The following is an 18,640-nucleotide window of genomic DNA, read 5'->3' as shown; positions in this document are numbered from 1 at the left end:
TAAAGATTAAAGGAATATTTTCTCTTTTTTGCTTCTTTTCTGGGATTCACAATCTCCCAAATGACTGACAGTCTTTTTAATGAGTGAGTTCTTTCTCTGTCCCATCCAGAAGTCACATATGCACATGTGTGCACACAGTTATGTTTGGAGACTTACTTCACTATGAGGGGAGTCTCATAAACAGTTTTCTGACATCCAGGAATCTAAATTCAGGTTCCCAGAACTCACAGTTTGAAAACTCCTGAATCATTGTCCTCCCAGCCTGGTTTATGAATTTGTCTTGAGTGTCTCCCAATCAGATCATAGGAAATAAAATTCAGAGGGGATTCGGTGAACTCAGTGAATCGAAAGTGGAGAGATGGTCTTTATGGGCCCAGGGGATGGTGTCCTCGATAGCCTGGCTGGTCTTGGGAATGCTTCCCTCACTGGCATGGGAGGGTTTCCAAGAGAATTTGGTGAGTGATGTCCTCAGTGGTCTGAGAGGTGATGTCCTGAGTGATCTGGGGTAGTGGTGTTCTCTGTATCTCAGAAAGTCCTCCCCCAGATTCCTCCATTTGCCTCTGGGAGAGGAACTTCAAGCCCCATATGTTTTTCCAGCAGGTGAGGATGTTTCTAGAGTTGGAGGTATAGGCCAGAAAAGGCTTCCTGGAGGAGGAATAATAAGCACAGTGATTAGTATGGCATTGTCCATCTCAGGAATGTCCAATGTGTCCAGTGACTGTCAGGGTGTCATTACTTTTTGCCCCCACCCCCATCAAAACCACTGCTTCCCCAAGGTGGGAGAGGGAATAGGATTGATGGAATATCAGAATTGGAAGGGACCCCAGAAGTCTTTTAATTGCCTTCTATCTCAATAAGAATCTCCTTAATTATAGTCTTGACAAGTAGTCAATAAACCTTTATTCACAGACCTCTAGTGACAGGGAGCTTACCATGGAGCACTTTGGTAGAGTGAAAAGATCTCTTAACTTGAAGTAAGAAGACATGGGTTTGAATCTTGGCTCTTACACTAATGGCAGGTGATAGCCCCTTTGAATCTCAGCTTTGTTAAATGGGGCTAATGGTATTTACAGTGTTTCACTTATATTGTCTAGCTGAGAAAATGGAATTGGACGGATGTTCCATAGCCTTGATCTATTAGGGCATGGATCTCGGCAGGCAAAGTGCACAGACCATGAACTTGGCCCTGAACTGAATAGGAGGAAAGTTGGTAGAGTTGTTTTTGGGAAATCACATCATGCTTTTAATGAGCCCAGACTCCTCCTTGAAACACCAAGGATCATCTCTTCTTAAAATTTGTTTTTTTTTAAACAGATCTTTTGGTAACATTGTAGTCATGGAAGTCATGCCAGTCATGGAATACAAAGTCTCTGAAGCACTAAAGTTGCAGGTCACCTGAAGAACCTTGTAACATCTATCAACAGCCAAGAATTGCCCAAGAGGATGTCATAAAGGATGCCATCAGGGAGATGTATGACCAGAGAAGAAGGTAGATTTGTCGTGGATGAAGAGTGAGGGATGACCAGTGGATACTGGGTACTTTCTTGGCATCCATGTAATGTCAAGAGGTCTAAAAGAAACGCCCCCCCATATGTTTAGTAGACCTCCTATAATATCTATCTATCTATCTATCTATCTATCTATCTATCTATCTATCTATCTCTCTATCTAGGAGGATATGGATGAGTCAGAGTGGGCCCCTTGCATTGGATTTGGGGGAGGACATGGATGAGTTATATAGAATGGGCAGTTATGGATGGATTGTGAACTCAACTGTTGTGGGAATACCACCCTTGCTGATGTCATCACAGGTTCCTCAGAGTATGAAATAGATGGACTTACATTACTTAGCTCATAGGGTATCATGAGGAAGAGCTGAATAAACCTTAAATTACTTCAGAATGACAAGTACATCATGAATGAGGCTGCCCATTTCATGTTTGGACAGCTTTGATGGTTTAAGAAGTTGTTTCTTACATTAAACTTAAATCCATTTCTCTGTTACCTCTATCCAATACTCCTAGTTCTGTCCCCTGGGGCCAGACAGAACAAGTATCTCTCTTCCACAGGACAGCAATTCAGATATTTCAAGAAAGTGGTTCTTTCCTTTCCTCTCCATCTTTTCTCTTTTCAAGGTGAAACACCTTCAATTTCTTCAAACAAATTTTGTCTAGCAAGGTCTGCAGTCCTTCCCCCATCCTACTTTCCCTCCACTGGATCAGTTCCAGACTGTGATTGTTCTTCCTAAAATGGGCACCTAATTATATGTGACAGCTCTTTTTAAGCTCTGCTTAGCAATCAGGAGGATCCTTAATCAGCTGTGAGTGATCTGGGGTTTGCAGAATGAGCTTAATGCAGAGCACCTCAGGGGGACAATAGCAAGTGGTGGGTGGAAGCTTAGGTTGAGATTCTAGTGGGCAGGGGAGTCACTACCCTCTTTGAGGTCCGTGAGACAGATGGACACCATACAATGGGCTCCTAGAATCTCATGAATGACAATTTAAACCTGAACAATTTTGAGTGAAGCTCAGGCTTTTTGTTTGCACAAAGACCTCACCTTGGGCGATATAATGGAAAGAACACTGAATCGAGAGTCAGAAGTTTATCTGGAGCCAGACTTTAAATCTGGGCTCTGCTTCTTGTTACCTTTGTAACAGTGAATAAATCACTAAAACTCTTTGGGCCTCAGTTTCCTCCTCTGTGAAATGAGGAGACTGGACTAGATAAGCTATGGTCCTTTCATGCTCTAAATCCTATGATTATTTCTGGATTTATGGATTCTCAATGTCTTTTTTAAAAAATAAACCACTCGAAATATATTTGTGGTATGGATTATGTAGGGTATGGGATATATAAGATTAGAAAGAAAAGAGGGAGTGGCATTTCATAATGATGGAAGGAAGAGAGGAAGGAGATTGGCTAATTAGAGGTTGGTTAAGGCAGATTCCTCAATCTTGGAAACTAATAATCCTAATAACAATAATTAATAATGACAGCCAGCATTTATATAGCACTTTAAGGTGTGCAAAGTGCTATGAGGTAGGTGCTGTTATTATCCCCATTGATTAGGTGAGAAAACTGAGACTGACTGAGGTTAAGTGACTTGCCAAGGGTCAGCTGGTAAGTGACTGAAGAAAAATTTGAGTTCAGATGTTCCTGATTCCATGATCAATCAGGTTCATGGATCACCAATGTTGTTATTTGCTGGAGAAGGAGGCTAGACCATGCTGGGAATGATGCACTCAATTTGGAGGCTGTATTTTAGAACGGACATTAACACTTTGGATGATGTTTGGAGGATGGCAATTTGAATGGTGAGGGAACTGGAGATTATGCCAAATGGGGATTGGTTGAAAGGATTAGTGATGTTTACCTTGGAGAAGACGTTTAGTGAGCAAATGCCAGCAATCTCCAATTATTTGAAAGACTAGAAGGGAATCATAGCTCTAGATATGGAAGTGACCTCAGAGGCCATCTCTACTCCACACATCCCACCCCGTCATTTTACTGATCAGGAAGCTGAGGTCCAGGGAAGATAGAGACATTGCCAAGGTCACACAGATAGTAAATATCAGAGACTGGATTTGAATCTATGTCCTTGGACCCAGGAGCCAGTGCCTTCTTTTTTCTTTTTCTTGTAACACACCATTTCTTTGATAGAAAGAAAATTAGATGTGTTCTGGTTAGATCCAGGAGGAAGAATTAGGGAGTTGCAGAGACAGATTTCAATTCACTGTAAGGAAAGACTTCCTAACAATTATGTTGTTGTTCAGTCACTTTAGTCATGTCCAACTCTTTGTGACCCCACTTGAGATTTTCTTTATATAGATACCAGACTGGTTTGCCATTTTTTTCTCTAGCTTATTTTACAGATGAGGAAACTGAGGCAAACCTGGTTACGTGACTTGCTCAGAGTCCCACAGCTAGTAAATGTTTGAGGTCAGATCCGAACTCAGGAAGATGAGTCTTCCTGACTTTAGGCCAGACACTCTATCTGCTATGCCACCTATCTGCCCCTTCTAACAATCAGAGCTGTCCAAAAGAAAACTGGGCAGCCTTCTGAAGGAGTGAGAGGCTTATAGCATTCTCCTTATAGCTGGAGGTCCTTTAGAAGAGGCAGGGTGACTAATTGCTTGGGACACCATAGAGGAGATTCCTGCTCAGCAGAGAATAGGACTTGATGGACCACATGGTCTGTTCCAACTCTGGAAATCTGTGATTCTGTGGTTCAGAATTATGGATCTATAAAATGGGGATTGTAATCGGAGGGTGTTGGTAATAAAGTACTTTGTCAATCTTAAAGAGCTACAAAATGAGGATTGCCATTATTTTGCTATTTTTCAACTTCTTGGGAACAAACCCAAGATCAGGCAAGCTCTGCTTGTTGACAAAATAGCTCTTTGACATTACTCCAAGGCTGAGCAACTTGGGCAGAATAGAGTACTACTGAGGATAGAGCTCTGTGTAGGTCCTACATAGATCACTCTGATCTGCATGGTCAACTTAAGGAACTGGGACCCCTTATTCCAGGTAGTGTCCACTGTACTTTACTACAAGATGGACTTGGAAAGAATGTGTTTGGTTCGGTGCAGTCATTTCCCCACCTGGCATCATGGCTGAAATTCTACATTCTTTGGAGGGTAAGGGAGTAGGATCATCTTCGTTTGCGAAGGTTTTTGAGGAAGGGAGTCACCTAGCCAAACAGAAAAGTTCATTCCCATTTCATATGACAATTCATTAAATGCTTCACAGAGTCACAGAATGTTAGAACTGGAAAGGACCTTAGATGTCACATAGTTCAATTTCCTCCTTTTACAGATGAGGAAACTGAGGCCCAAAGAGGTGAAATCACTTAATGATGAGAGGAGATTATCGTTACTCTTTTCTGGATTTGCATGCACCCATAATGTCTCCAGATACTCACCAAAGAGCCCCGCTTCTGCCTTTCCTGTTTCCAGTTGTAAGTCTAAGCATGGCCTTAACCTCAATCGAATTAGGAAAGGACTGGGCTTTTCTACACCCAGACTCATGGAGACTTGGGAAACTGTCCAGAGCTAGAAAAAGTTAAATTACAGACAAAAAAATTAAATTGATCAGGAATCCATTGCATAACTTGAATTTCAAAGACCTTGTTTATGATGCCCAAACATCAATGGACAATTTGAAAAAAAAATTAGTGGTTTCCTATTGCTGAAGGAACCATGCTCTAACTCCTTTGCTAGCATTCAAAATTCTCTCTAACCTTGAACCGCTGTCTGTCTCTAGCATTTTCTTATACCATTCCCCTTCATACGCTCTAACAAGTGTAATAGCATACAACTCTCCCTTCTCTGAAGGTGTACTGTATCTTTAAACCTTTGCTCAGGTTGTTACAGGTGGCTAGGTGATATAATGGAGAGAGCACTGGAGCTGGAGTCAGGAAAACCTGAGTTTGAATCCCACCTCAGACATTAGCTGAAAGACACTAGGAAAGTCATTTAATGTCTCATAAGCTGTTTCCTTATCTCTAAAGTGGAGAAAACAATAATACCTGCACACAGGATTGGTGAAGCTCAAATGAGATAATAGATGTAAATGTGCTTTGCAAAGCTTACACATGCTAAAAATGCAAGCTATTATTATTATTTAGTATTCCCTATTCCCATTTTATGAGTAGCTGGATAGTGTAGTGGATAGAGTACTGGACCTGGAGTTGAGAAGACTCATCTTCCTGAGATCAAATCTGGCCTCAGACACTCACTGTGTGACCCTGGGCAAAGAGTCGGACATGACAGAAAAATGACTTAACAAGTATAAGATTCAGAAGGCGTCAGAAAAAAAGATACAAGAGTTTTCATGAACTGGAAGCTCAGAAGCTTCTGAGTCAACTGTGTGGACTGGCAGTCAGATCCTTGACCAGGCATGGCATCCAGAATGAGGGAAATGATAGTCCTGTTATACTCTTGTCGGCCTATATTTGCTGCACCGAGTTCCATACTATACTATATTTTGCAACCTGGAATGTGCCCAGAGGAGGGTTGCCAGAACGGTGCAGGTCCTTAAGATCATGCTTTGTCCGGATCACGTGAGGGAACTAGGATTTTAGAAAAGAGATTGGGGGGGGGTGTGTGACGTGATAGTTGTCTTCAAGCATTTTAAGGTTTGTCTTGTGGAAGGGTAGATTAGACTCATTCTTCTTCCAGGGGTGGGGAACTTGTGGCCTTGAGCCCACATGTGGTTCCCCAGCTCTGAGAAGGCAGAACTAGGAGTACTGAGCGGATGCTAAAGAAAGACATTTGTTGTTCAGTGATTTTTCAGTCATGTCTGACTCTTTGTGACCCCATCTATGATTTTCTTGGCAAAGATCCTGGAGTGGTTTGCCATTTCCTTCTCCAGCTCATTTTTTACAGATGAGGGAACTGAGGCAAATAGCATTAAGTGACTTGCCCAGGGTCATACAGCTTCTAAGTGTCTGAGGCCAGATTTGAACTCAGGAAGATGAGTTTTCCTGACTCTGGGCCTTACACTGCATCCATTGCTGCTACCTACCTGCCATGAAGAGAGACATATTTAAGCTCAAAGTAAGGAAAAATGTCCAAACAAGTAGAACTACCTGAAAGCGGAATGAGCTGCCTCGGGAGTTCATTCCCTCTTCCTAGATGTCTTCAAGCAAAGGAGCAATAACTACTTTTTGAGTATTTCGTAGAGGAATCCTGTTCAGGCATGGATTGGGCTAGGCCTCTGAGGTCCTTTCCAACTCTGAGATTCTATGATTCTTTACCTTGCCCAATCTACCACACAGGATTGTTGTGAAGGAAGTGTTTGTAGACCTCAAAAAATATATGAGAGGCAGCAGTGTGTAATATAGAGGTTCTAAGCCTGGGGTATAGAAACTTGGTTTTTATATATTTTGAAAACTATATTTCAGTATAATTGTTTTCCTTTGTAATGTTATGTATTTTATTTTATGCATTTAAATGTGTTATTCTGAGATGGGGTCAGTAGGCTTCACTAGACTGCTGGAGGGGTCTATGACTCCCATTCCCCCCCAAAAGGCTAAGAATTCCTGGTGGACTGGCTTTAGAGTTAGGAAGAACTGCGTTCAAGTCCTTCCTCTGACATAAACTGGCTAGATGACCATGGACAAGTCCCTTTAACCCCAGGCACTCAGTGACTTAAGTTGGAGGAGTTAGAAGAGACTTGCTGATCTGAATTTGTGATGGAAATTTACACATAGCAGGAAGTGCTAACACATATGAAAACACAGGTCTGCACCAAAACAAATATATGCACCTTTATTAATATTATTTGTTCAGGTCCTCCTCTGAAGTCTTTCTGTGGCCTTGGGATTACCTTGAACTTGAAAGGGCTCTGCCAGTGTAAAGTAAAATCTGGCAGATTTGACCAAGCTTGAAAGACTTTCAATATGGATTCAGTGATGTGTATCTATAGTCCAAGGACAAGCTAGATAAGAATGGAGAGACATGTCATTGGTGGGAAGTCCCTTAAGATTTTTAGCCTAAAATCTCCTGGGGACCTCATCAAATAAAGAATGAGGAGTACTTAGCATTTGCATTAGTTAAGAGGTCATTCACAATGATGAAACCATAGATCCTCAATGTATTAAAGTTATACCTACTCTTCTGACTTCCCAGGGTTGTTGACCTATCAGTTTCTTTGCTCCCTTATAGTGCAATGACTCCCATGAGTATAGTTGAAGTATGGGTGCAGAGGAGCTCACATCTTGGTTTTTGTTTTCAAAGGAGGAGGCCTGGTGGGAAATCCAGGACAACCTAGAAAGGATACCCCGGGCCAACCATCTTGGCCATGGGCACTGAGCTGAGGAGGAGGCAAAAGAAAACCCAGCACATGTGCAGGTCAAACAATGATCCAAGGAAGATCTGTTTGCTAGGGGGTCTGGACTCTTTGGGGGCCTGGAGGTTAGTGATGCCTCCTGGAGCTTATGGGTAGTAGGAGCATCTGTGGGAGTCGGATCAGTTCCTCTAATTCATGGTTCCTCATAAGCATATCCTGGAAAGTGAGTCTCAGGAACTCAGAATACTTCCTTTTTCACCAATATAGGAAATGATTCTGTATTTTTGTGAAGTGGATGGGGCTGCTGAGGAAGAGAGGGGGTGAGGAAGAGAGGGAGGACTCTCTTAGAGAAAGGCACTCGTGAGCTCAGTGGTTTTGGAGCACAATGAGAGGTTCATCCCTGTTTTAAGTGAGGGTTCTTCATTCCCCACATGTACTACCACCCTAACATCATGGTGGAATTATGGAGAGAGCTCTGGAGAGGGAGGTAGGGGATCTGGGTTTTAGTTTGACTCTACTGCTCACTTCCACTGTGTCCTTGGCAAGTCACTTAACCTCTATGAGCCTCAGTTTCTTCATTTGTGAAATGAGGGTGCTGGTGGGGTACTAGATGACCTCTAACATTCTTTCCAGCTTTAAATCCATGAACCTGTGACTAGATGACCTCTAAGGTCCCTTCCAGTTTTACATGTGTGACATGATCAGTGGAAGCCAGTGGCACTAGCTTTCTATGCTTTGTCTCTGTTCAGAGGCTACGAATCTGGTAACAGTAGAAAGCTTACCAGCTCTGCAGTCAGAAACATGTTTTCAAATCTCACCTCTAATGTTTACTACCTGTGTGCCAACGGGCAAGTGCCTTCCCCTCTCTGTTCCTCAGTTTCTCCATCTCTCAAGTGAGGGGGTTGGACTAGGTCCTTTCCAGTTCTGCCAGCCATTCTTCATTCATGGACTTTAACATTCTCTCAGCTTTGAGTGCTCTCCCTGACTTCCAGCAATTCCTTCCTATTTACCTTGTGTCTAGTGTGTATATGTTTATTTTTGTATATGTTTTCTCTCTTATTGAGTGTAAACTCTTTGAGTCAAGGACTGTCACACTTTTTGTATCTCTAGCACCCAAAACAGTGGAGGACACTTAGTCACTCAACCAATCAATAAGCGTTGAAGTGCTGGGAACACAAATGGAAAAGAATGAAACAGTCCCTTCTTTGAAAAAACTTACTTTTTTAACTGCTTAGTATGTTTTCTGATCAATGAACTATTTGCATCTTCCAGCTCTGACCTTCCAAGATCTATGTCCTAAGGTCCTTTCTAACTATGGGTTCCATGAGAATCCATGACTATATAACTACTTTCAGCTGGTCCTGCATGATCAGAAGAAGGCTGAAACCACTGAGGTGATAAAGCGATAGCTAACATGGGCTACCATCTTTTTAATCCCAAGGGCTACCTGAACAAGGGCTACCTCTGAGCGGATAGGTGGTAACCTAATTTCTGCTCTCTGTCTGTGATCTAAATGCCTGTCTGTTTCTCCAGGATAGAGCAGACTCTCAACCATCTCTCTCTAATGCACGGTGTGTGTGTGTGTGTGTGTGTGTGTGTGTGTATGAACAAATCTCCACTACCACCTTCCTCTTTCTTCTAACCCCTCCTGGGGAGCTATTCTCCAATGGAAATACTAGGTCCCTGCAGCTGCCAGTGCTTAGCTAAGAAATATTCAAAGACTCTGAGCTGGCATTCCCAGACAAGGAAGGGGCCAATATTCAGAGTAGAACCCCACCCTAGCCTTGGTTCTTCCTGAGGTCTTCTTTCTTTTAGAGCAAGGATTCTTAACCTTTTTTTAATGTGGTGAAACTCTTTGGCAATCTGGTGAAGTCTATGGACCCCTTCTGAGAATAAAGTTTTTAAATACATAAAATAAAGTATATAGCATTACGAAGGTAATTATAATTACGATTATACTGAATTTTTGTCATTAAAATATTAAAAGTCCCCAAATCACTGATCCCTTGCAATCTGTCCAAGGGACGCCCGAGGTTAAGAACCCTTGAACTTAGGTTTCCCTTTCCTGGATCTGCTGGGCTGGTGACCTGTCATCTCCTTCCCAAAGCTTTATATGGCAAGAAATAGCCTGGCCCAGTTGGAGCTAGTGGCAACAGAAGAGGGACCAGCAGCTTTAGGGTACAGCCCACTAGAGAATCATAGGCAAGAGTGTGCTGGAGCCAGCTCTAACTGGTTTTTGAGCTAATTTGTTAAATTTTCATTATGAACATTTACACCTAAGAAATCAACAAAGCTACAACCAGGCCTAGATGTACTGTTTTGTTGATTGTCTGGACTTAGGAAAGTGTTAATAATGAAAATTAAATTTAAAAATGCTCATTCCCACCCCCCCCCAAGAACCATTGCTTGAGTTCAGCACGTGTATTGTAGAAGGTTCAGGGAATGAAGTCACCACCAGCCTGGGGGCCTGGTGACTACAGGCTAACATCACCATCGTCATCATCATCATTACCACCAACAACAATAGTCATTTATATAGTGCTTTAAGTTTTGCAAAATACTTCTGATCCATTATCTCATTTGAGCTTTATAACACCCTGGGATCATGGGACTTAAATTTATAAAGGCCTTAGTTATCATCTAATCCAATGCCCAGGAATGAGGAAGCCCAAAGAAATTAAATGATCTGCCCTGAGTCAGATAAGTTGCAATCAACAGTGTTGAAATTTGGACCCTGGTCCTCTGACTCCACAACTGGTGGGTTCAAGACTGAGGCAAGATGTGTGTCTGCCTCTTTTCTGAGGAGCAGTTCAGTGATATGTGTTAAGGTTCATCACCAGAGTTGGTTACCAGGAAATGACTCTTTTGACCACAGAAAGTCATTGAGACCTATCTACTAAGGCATTCTGTATCTATTTATCCCATTCTTGTTCTCCTTCTGACTACAAACATAGCTCAAAAAGTCATTCTTGCTATTTTTAACCAGTTTGCCTTAGCCTAATCTATCCAATGTATGACTGCCATGTATTTGAATGCTTCAAGTGATGTGATCCCTGTAGGACCTCTTTAAACTGACCCAGATCACAACCTTTCCATACACTATTAGTAGATAGTTTGTCTGGTTATTGACCACTCCTAATTATTGACTACTTATACAATTGTTGACAGTGCCACTGTTACCTGAGTCTGAATCTTGTCTGTACAGGTCGTGAGCTCTCCTGGGCGGGGGTTGAGCCTTCTCCAATCTCTTAACAATAATAATGATAATCATAATAAGATAATAGCAGGTCATATTTCTAACACATTTTAAACTATACACAGTGCTTTCCTCATATTGGGTCTATGAAATGGACCCAACATTATTGTCATCTTACAGATGGAGAAACAGCCTCAGGGAGATAAAGTGGTTAAACCAGGATGACACAGTTAGTGTTGGAGTGAAGACCTGATCTGTTCTTAGTGTTCTGTCTTAGGGACTCAGAAGACTTCAAGGCCAGTGCTCTTCCTGCTGGACTGTACCACCTTCTTATTCCCTCTTAAGACCTAGAGTAGAGTGGGGAACACATGGACACCTAATAAGAGACAACCTAGCTCCCCTATCTATGGTGTTTTATGATTACTGAGAACTTTATGTAAATGCTTGTTGGTTGTTTGCTTGCTTTCTGCTGTTTCTAGACAGAGAAACTGGGGCTCTAGTAGGGGCACTGACTTTGTCAGTATCCAAGATGAGCTCTGAACCTGAGGCTTCTGGCTCGGAGTCTAGGGTTGGCTATGCAACAGCAGGCTGCTGAAAAGCTGGGCCTATAAATATAACTATAAGTAGTTAAACAGGCAAGGCTTTTGATCACAGAATCCCAGAACCCCATGAGTCTTGAGAATTCCTCTGGTCCTGACCATTGCTCTTGAATGTATAGTTTTTGCCTTTTTAGTCTAGGCCCCATTGCCTCTCATTGGAACCAGAACCCCAAAGACTTGGCCCATTCTGGGTCCAGGGAAATCCCCAGAAAGTCAATTCTCTTGGGGATCCTCATTCCTTATTCCCACGGGCTGGTGGTGATAAGGCTCAAGAATGAACTCATTGTTCTGTGCTCTAATGAATGAGTACATGTTATCAGTCAGGTGGGAAGCCAGGAACCAGGCTTATCAAGGTTAGTCAAAGACTTCAGATAGCTTGTTTTGTCTTCCTCCCTTTCTCCAGGTTGCTGCCTGACCTTCTCAGTGGTCACTTCTTTAGCAGCCCCCAGTTGAGGACCAAGATGAAAGGCCTATTATCATAATTATCATTAGTAATAACTTTAGCTCACATTTCCATAGGGTTTTAAACTTTATAAAACTCTTCCCTCCCAATAACCCCATGAGGCAGGTAGTTAGCTTGAGCATTATGCTTGCCCTTTATAGAAGCGAAAACAGAAGTCCAGAGAAAGCAAGTGAGTTGCTCACAATTAAACAGCTAGTTTAAGTGATGGGGATACAAACTTGGAGCCAGAACTCTCTGGAGTTCAAGTGCAGTGTTCTTTCTGCTGTCCTGGTCTGCCTCTCTAAATTTCCTACATTTGGGTTGGACTCAGTGCTAGAGTTTCTTAGGTTCAGAGCATGGTGTAGTACTGAATTTGGAAGCAGAGCACTCAGGATAAAATCCTCTGCCATTTCCTAGCTGGGCAGCCATGGCCTTCTGCACTGTCACAACAGTTATAAACTGAGAGGGTTAGATTAGATCAGAAGTATCAAATACTTCTTTATTGTGGATTGTAGCACTCCTGAGTACTGACTGAACCAGATTAAAATGTAATTAGGAAATATTTAGCAAAATGAAAATATAACAGAACATAGATAATGTTAATATGTAGTTTTCTAATTCAATATGTAGTCAGCAGGGACACTTAAATATGGTTTAGTGCCCCCTGTTTCTGTCTGAGTTTGACACCACTGAACTAGATGACCCTGAAGGGCCCTTCTGTCTCTAAATCCGTGATGCTGTGATTTGAGGGCCTTCCCACAGAACCACACATTCAGAATACCCTGAAGTACTATTTCCCTTCTAGGTTCCTCCACAAATTATCTAGTTCTATTCTCTTATTGTGCAGATCAGGAAACAGAGATGAGCCAACTTGCCAAAGGTCACAGTCAGTAAAGGGGCAGGGTTGGCATTTGAACCCAAGTCTTCTCTGACTCCAAGGCTTTCCATCTGTTCCTTTCCTCTCAGTCTGTAACACACATATGGCGTAACTTGGTACCATGTGGATTTGTGTATGTCAGGTTGAATCATGGCCCCGAGACATAGCTAGGCTGCTTGGCCTTGCTGGCCAATTGTCATGTGGGATGCTTACTCTCATAGAAGTTGCTTGGGGGTAGTGGAGGAAGCCCTGGCTTGGGAATTAGGAGACAAGATCTGGCCTAGTTTCTTCTTTCCTTCTGACCTCTTCTCTCTAGGCCTTGATTTTTCCCCTGTAAAAGGAGGGGGTTAATTACACTAGATCATCTCTAAGGTTCCTCCCAGTGCTAATGCTCTAGTAGGCAAAGGTCCTTCCGCACCAGCTTGTCTTCATTCTGCGAGGGTGTTAATTTCTGCTCTGGTCCCTAGCTCCCTCTTCACTTGGCGCTGCAGGTGGCAGGGCTGTCAGCACAGACGGGTTGGTAGTTGGCGGGATCTCTTGGGCAGCAGCTGTTTGTGCATAAGTAATGCGTGCCTATGCTCACGACTCTTTTATGGCCTCATATGTCCCTTGGCTGGAGGTTGGAATACCTACTTGGGAAAGACCCTAATAACTGTCTGGGAAGCTTCCAGAGCCTCTCAGCTTTCTGGAAAATGAGGACAAGCACTCTAATATAGAGCAGATACCAATTAAAGGACATTAGAGTATAAAACACAGAATTTAAGATGTAGACTATCAGGACTAGAACAGACCTTAGAACATAGGATATTAGAGCAGTAAGGGAACTTAGAATTGTGGAATATAGAACACCAGAGATAGAAGGGACCTTTGGATACAGGATGTTGGAGCTGTAGGAGACCTGAGAATCATTGTGCGTAGAATGTCAGAGATGGGACAGAATTTAAAAATTGTTTTCTGCATTGTTGGAGAGAAAACCTGCGTTGATGAGAGTATTAGAATATGATGAGTATCATTATATAATAATAACCTCTAACCTATTTCCTTACATTTTATGTTCTATGTCATAAAATATAGACTATATAATAATAGAGTATGTTATTTAGAACAGAATTGTCAATTACATGGCCCACAACACTCACAAATAGGACCTGAACCAGATTAAAATGTCATAGAGAAATATTTAACAGAATAAATAAAAATACAATAAAACATAGATAATGTTACTATGTGATTTTCTAAGCCAATATGCAGCTCCCAGGTATCCTTACCTATGGTTTAGTGACTCATGTTTCTATTTGAGTTTGATACCATTGATTTAGAATATTAATAATAATATAATTTACAGTTCAGTATAACACTTCTAATGCTAATATAATATGAAGTTATGGCCTTTCAAATTCCTTGTCTGTAAGATGAGACTTCTAGTACCTGAATCACCCATCTCACAGATTTGTTGTGAAGGCAAATGGACATGGCTATTTCTCATAATAACAGGAATATCTGATTTGTGTGCAGAGTTGGAAGGGACCTTAGAGGTCAGTTTAACCCCATCATGTTATAGATGGGGAAAATGAGGCCCAGGGAGGTTAAGTGATTTGGCCAAGATGGCACAAATAGTATAAGTTTGGGACTTTAACCCAGGTCCTCTGACTCTGAATTCAGCACTTTCCCCCCACTGCAATTAGCTCTCCAAAATTGCAATATATTTAGCAATATGGGAAAAAGGTCACAGACTTTGAATCAGCTGCCAACGAACAAGTGTTCTGATCCTTCTTCTGCTATTTACAGCTCATGTGACCTTGAACAAATCACAGCTTCCCAGGACCTCATTTTCCATCTCTGTCAAACAAAAGGGGGAGGGATTGCATTAGATCTCTCTAGCTTCCTTCCAACTCTAAAACTGTGATTCTTCCTACCAGGCTATGGAGAAGCTGCAATCTGAGCTGGAGCAAAGAGCAAAGCCCTTTGGGTAATACTGACATCTTCTCATTTTTACGTTTCATCTGAGAACTGGAACTAAGACACCAAGGAGTTCCTGAAACTTTTGCAACTCTGAGCTTATTTTTGCTGTGCCTGCTAGAAGCACATCCTAGATACCTTGAAGCAATAACTCTACCAGGAATTCCAAAGCAGAAAAATGGTTTCCCATGATGGTAGCTGTTTCTTTCCCCTTCTTTGCTGAGCTGAGCATCAAGACCATCTGATTTAAATGCCTTTTTGTCTATTCAGCTGAGAGAAGATGATTCGAGAAACTAGATAACCAGAAGGGATTTTTTTTCAAGTGCACAAAGGGAACTCTTTGACATGACAAGCCAAGGAGATGATTTAATTCACTAAAACAATATATCATGTGTAATAAAAAAAATTTGGCCAAGGGTGAAATTTTCTTTAGCATCAGCCATTTAGAACAATTGATCTGGAGTAAGAGGACCAGGGTACACATCATAGCTCTGCCAATTGCTTCCCGTATGACCTTGGTTAAGTTACTTAATATCTTCCTTGAGTCTCAGTTTCTCATCTATGAAATGAGAGGATTGTTAGAGATGCCCTCTGATGACCCTTTGAACTCTAAATCTGAAATTCTGTGAAAGCAACATAGTTTGACTGTCAGCCAGGGATGTCCCTCCCTGAGAGCGGCATCAAGGTATGTGTGGTTGGGTGATGGATGGATTATATTCCTAAATACTTGCCTCAGACAGTTGTTGATGGTCTAAAAATAGCCAAATAACAATAATAGCTAAGATTTATATAGTACCTACTATGTGCCAGGCACCGTGCTAAATGCTTTACAAATACCTCAATAGATCCTCACAACAACCCTGGGAAGTAGGTGCTAATATTATTCCAATTTTTACAGTTGAGGAAATGGAGACAAACAGAGGTCATGGCTTGCTCAGGGTCACACAGCTAGCAAGTGTTTGAGGTTAGATTTGAACTTAGGTCTTCTGGACTCCAGGTCCAGCTCTCTATCCACTGCAGGAATTAGCTTCCTCCAAATTTCCTTTAATAACCTATTCTCCATCTAGCATCTGTAGGATTGGCCTGGTAGAAAGAGCATGAGAGAGAACCTACAGACCTGGGTTTCCATTTCAGCTCTACCATTAACTTGATGGAAGGCCTTAGGCAAAGTAAGGGTCTTTGTTTTCAGGCTTATAAAATGAGGGTATTGGTTTAGATAATCTTCAGAACTTCTTCCATCATTAACTTTGTTCTTTGTTCAAAAGTCCTTTTCAGCTCAATTATTTTAAGTGCCTATTACCACTATTTCCTTCCTGCAGTGTAGAACCATAGATAGGTTCTATGTTCTAAGATTCTTTTCGGTTGTAACATTCTATATTTTATGTTCTAAGATCTCTTCCAGCTTTAACATTATGTTCTATTCTACAAGGCCCTTTCCATCTCTTACTACCATTTTTTTTAAAAACAGAGAAACGATAATAAACTGAACAAAATGGAAATCTATTCCTGGCTCTAAAATTTTAAATCTAGAGTATAAATGTCTCATTTGAGAGTCCTGAAAAATAACCAAGGGTGCACCTATTCCTTTTTTTTCCTTTTTCTTTTTTTGCAACCAGGATTAAGCAACTTGCCCAGAGTCACACAGCTAGTAAGTGTCTGAGCCTGGATTTGAACTGAGGTCCTCCTGACTCCAGGGCCCATGCTCTATCCATTGTGTCACCTAGCTGCCCCTGAGTGTACCTATTCCTTACTGTGCTTCTTATGGGTCAAGAGATGCCCAAAGACCAGAAAGCAGTGACTTTGGGGCCTGGACTGTACCTTAAGGCCAAGAACTTTGCTTCTGGATGAGACAGGACTAACATTCAGGTTGGCCCTCAGAACCATCTCCAGACTCACAGGCATTATTCTCTCTTGGGTACCCTTCTCTAATGGGGTCAGGGAAATATAAGATGAAAGGGAGACAGAGCTACAAAAACCACTTGTTAGAACAATTTAGGAAACCATTGCTACTAGGCTAGTGTTCCCTCCCTCTTCCTTGCCCATACCTCTGGCCAGCCTGACTTGAAGTTCCATAATTATCTGGTTCCTGGGAGAATGGGGCTTCACTTCCATTCTGCACTGGGAGTCTCTGAGATGTCTCTTCCTGAAGTCCTAGTGTAACTTGGTGGGATTGGTTCTGGGATTGACGGCAGGTGCCAGGAGACAGGGAGGATCCCCTGGAAGTGATAGCATTACCCTTGCAACAGAAGAGGCACTGGTATGCTGTGCGGAAGTCCCTATTCAGAGCAGCATACAAGATGGGGTTCAGAGCTGAGTTGACATATCCAAGCCACAGGACGATAGTTTCCAAGGTCTCATTGATGTCACCCCATATTCCTCGGTAGACAAACACTGTGAAGTAGGGGAACCAGCAGATGATGAATGCCCCCATCACAACCGCCAACGTAACAGTGGCTTTGTGCTCACGGATGGTAACAGCCTTGTTGTAGTAGCTGTGGTTAATTCTCTTGGCCTGTTCACGGGCAATTTTGAAGATGCGGTAGTAGGTGGCACACATCACCAGTAGCGGGATATAAAACGTGATCAGCCCGTCCACCAGGCCGTAGGCCTTGTTGACCTGCAGTTTGCACTTGTTGGGGGTCAGGCTTGAGTTAGTGATGTTCTGAGTGTTCCACTCTAAGTGGATGGGTAGGAAGGAGAAGGTGATGGAGATCATCCAGATTAAGATAAGTACAATGGTCACGCGTTTGGGCGTTACCACCATAGTGTAGCGCAGTGGGGCTGTGATGGCATAGTACCGGTCCAGGCTGATCATGAAGAGGTTGAGAATGGATGCGGTGCAGAGCATCACGTCTAGGCTGGTATAAAGTTTACAAAGGGGCTTTGCAAAGTCGCATGTCTGGCCCAGCTCGCAGGCAGCTGAGAACGGCAGCACGAGGAGACCCAAGAGGAGGTCGGTGATGGCCAAGGACACGATGAAGCAGTTGGTGAGACTCCGGAGCCTGCGATTCAATCCCACGGCCAGGCACACTACCACATTACCCAGGACTGTGATGAGGATTAGGAGTATGAGGACTAGGCCAGTCAAAACCTGTTGCCAACTTGGGCCTTGGCTATGAGCATCCATTTTGGGCCTCCAATTCTAAAGACCACAACACAGAAAAGTTTCTGGGACCAGACCTCCACGAGCAGGCTCCTTAATAGATGGTCTCTCTTGGCTGTTTTTCTATTTAAATATCCATGCCTATTGAGGCTTTAATGATTCATTAGATCTCTTTCCTTAATTAAATTAAGAGAGAGAGTTATGGATCCTAACCAGGCAGTGCTAATGTGGACTTCCTGGATGAATAAATGGGAGGCAGTATAGTAGAGTGGAGAAAACATTGGATTCAGAAAAGGAGGTCTTGGGTAAAAAATACCAGCTCTACTTCAGCATGCTCTTGGGTAAGTCATTACCTATTTCTAGGTCTCAGTTTCTTCATCAGTAAAATGAGTTTGGATGAGATAAGGTTCAAGGTCCCTTCCAGCTCTCATTCCCTGAACTGATAAGACTCTTGAGACAGCATCTTATGATCTCACTATGATTCAAGTTTCAGGTGTGAGATAGTCCTGAGAAGACTTGAGGCCTGAGTGGGGATGACACTGTGGTGTTTCACTTTTTGCTTTCCAATGTTCCTCATTCTCCTTGTCTTATGAAGGCCACAGCAATTATAGAATCCTATCAAGAACTGACTTTAGCTTCATGCCAGAAGAAGATGGGGGGTGCTGGGTGA

At 42.4% G+C, this 18,640-nt stretch overlaps 1 protein-coding gene across 1 annotated transcript; it reads right to left on the bottom strand.

The window, feature by feature from the left end:
• Positions 1–295: 295 nt before the first annotated feature.
• Positions 296–18,330, bottom strand: HRH2 (histamine receptor H2). Its single transcript, XM_036748500.1, has 2 exons — positions 16,913–18,330; positions 296–645 (listed from the first exon to the last, which is right to left on the bottom strand). Exons 1-2 carry the CDS (start codon positions 17,992–17,994, stop codon positions 423–425), a joined length of 1,305 nt encoding a protein of 434 aa, XP_036604395.1. The 5' UTR covers positions 17,995–18,330; the 3' UTR covers positions 296–422.
• Between the last annotated feature and the right edge of the window lie 310 nt (positions 18,331–18,640).

This window comes from Trichosurus vulpecula, chromosome 3, assembly GCF_011100635.1.
Source record: "Trichosurus vulpecula isolate mTriVul1 chromosome 3, mTriVul1.pri, whole genome shotgun sequence".
NCBI classification, from domain to species: domain Eukaryota; kingdom Metazoa; phylum Chordata; class Mammalia; order Diprotodontia; family Phalangeridae; genus Trichosurus; species Trichosurus vulpecula.
The sequence above is the reverse complement of the archived record's forward strand: the minus strand, read 5'-3'. Positions and strand labels throughout refer to the sequence as shown.

What these genes read in the sequence shown, in the direction of transcription:
- HRH2 (XM_036748500.1), bottom strand. Translation starts at nt 17,994, where the DNA reads ATGGATGCTCATAGCCAAGGCCCAAGTTGGCAACAGGTTTTGACTGGC. An exon ending in TCAAGTCAGGCTGGCCAGAG is followed by an intron (nt 646 to 16,912) that starts GTATGGGCAAGG and finishes TTCCTCCTCCAG; the next exon opens with GAAGCCTTTTCTGGCCTATA.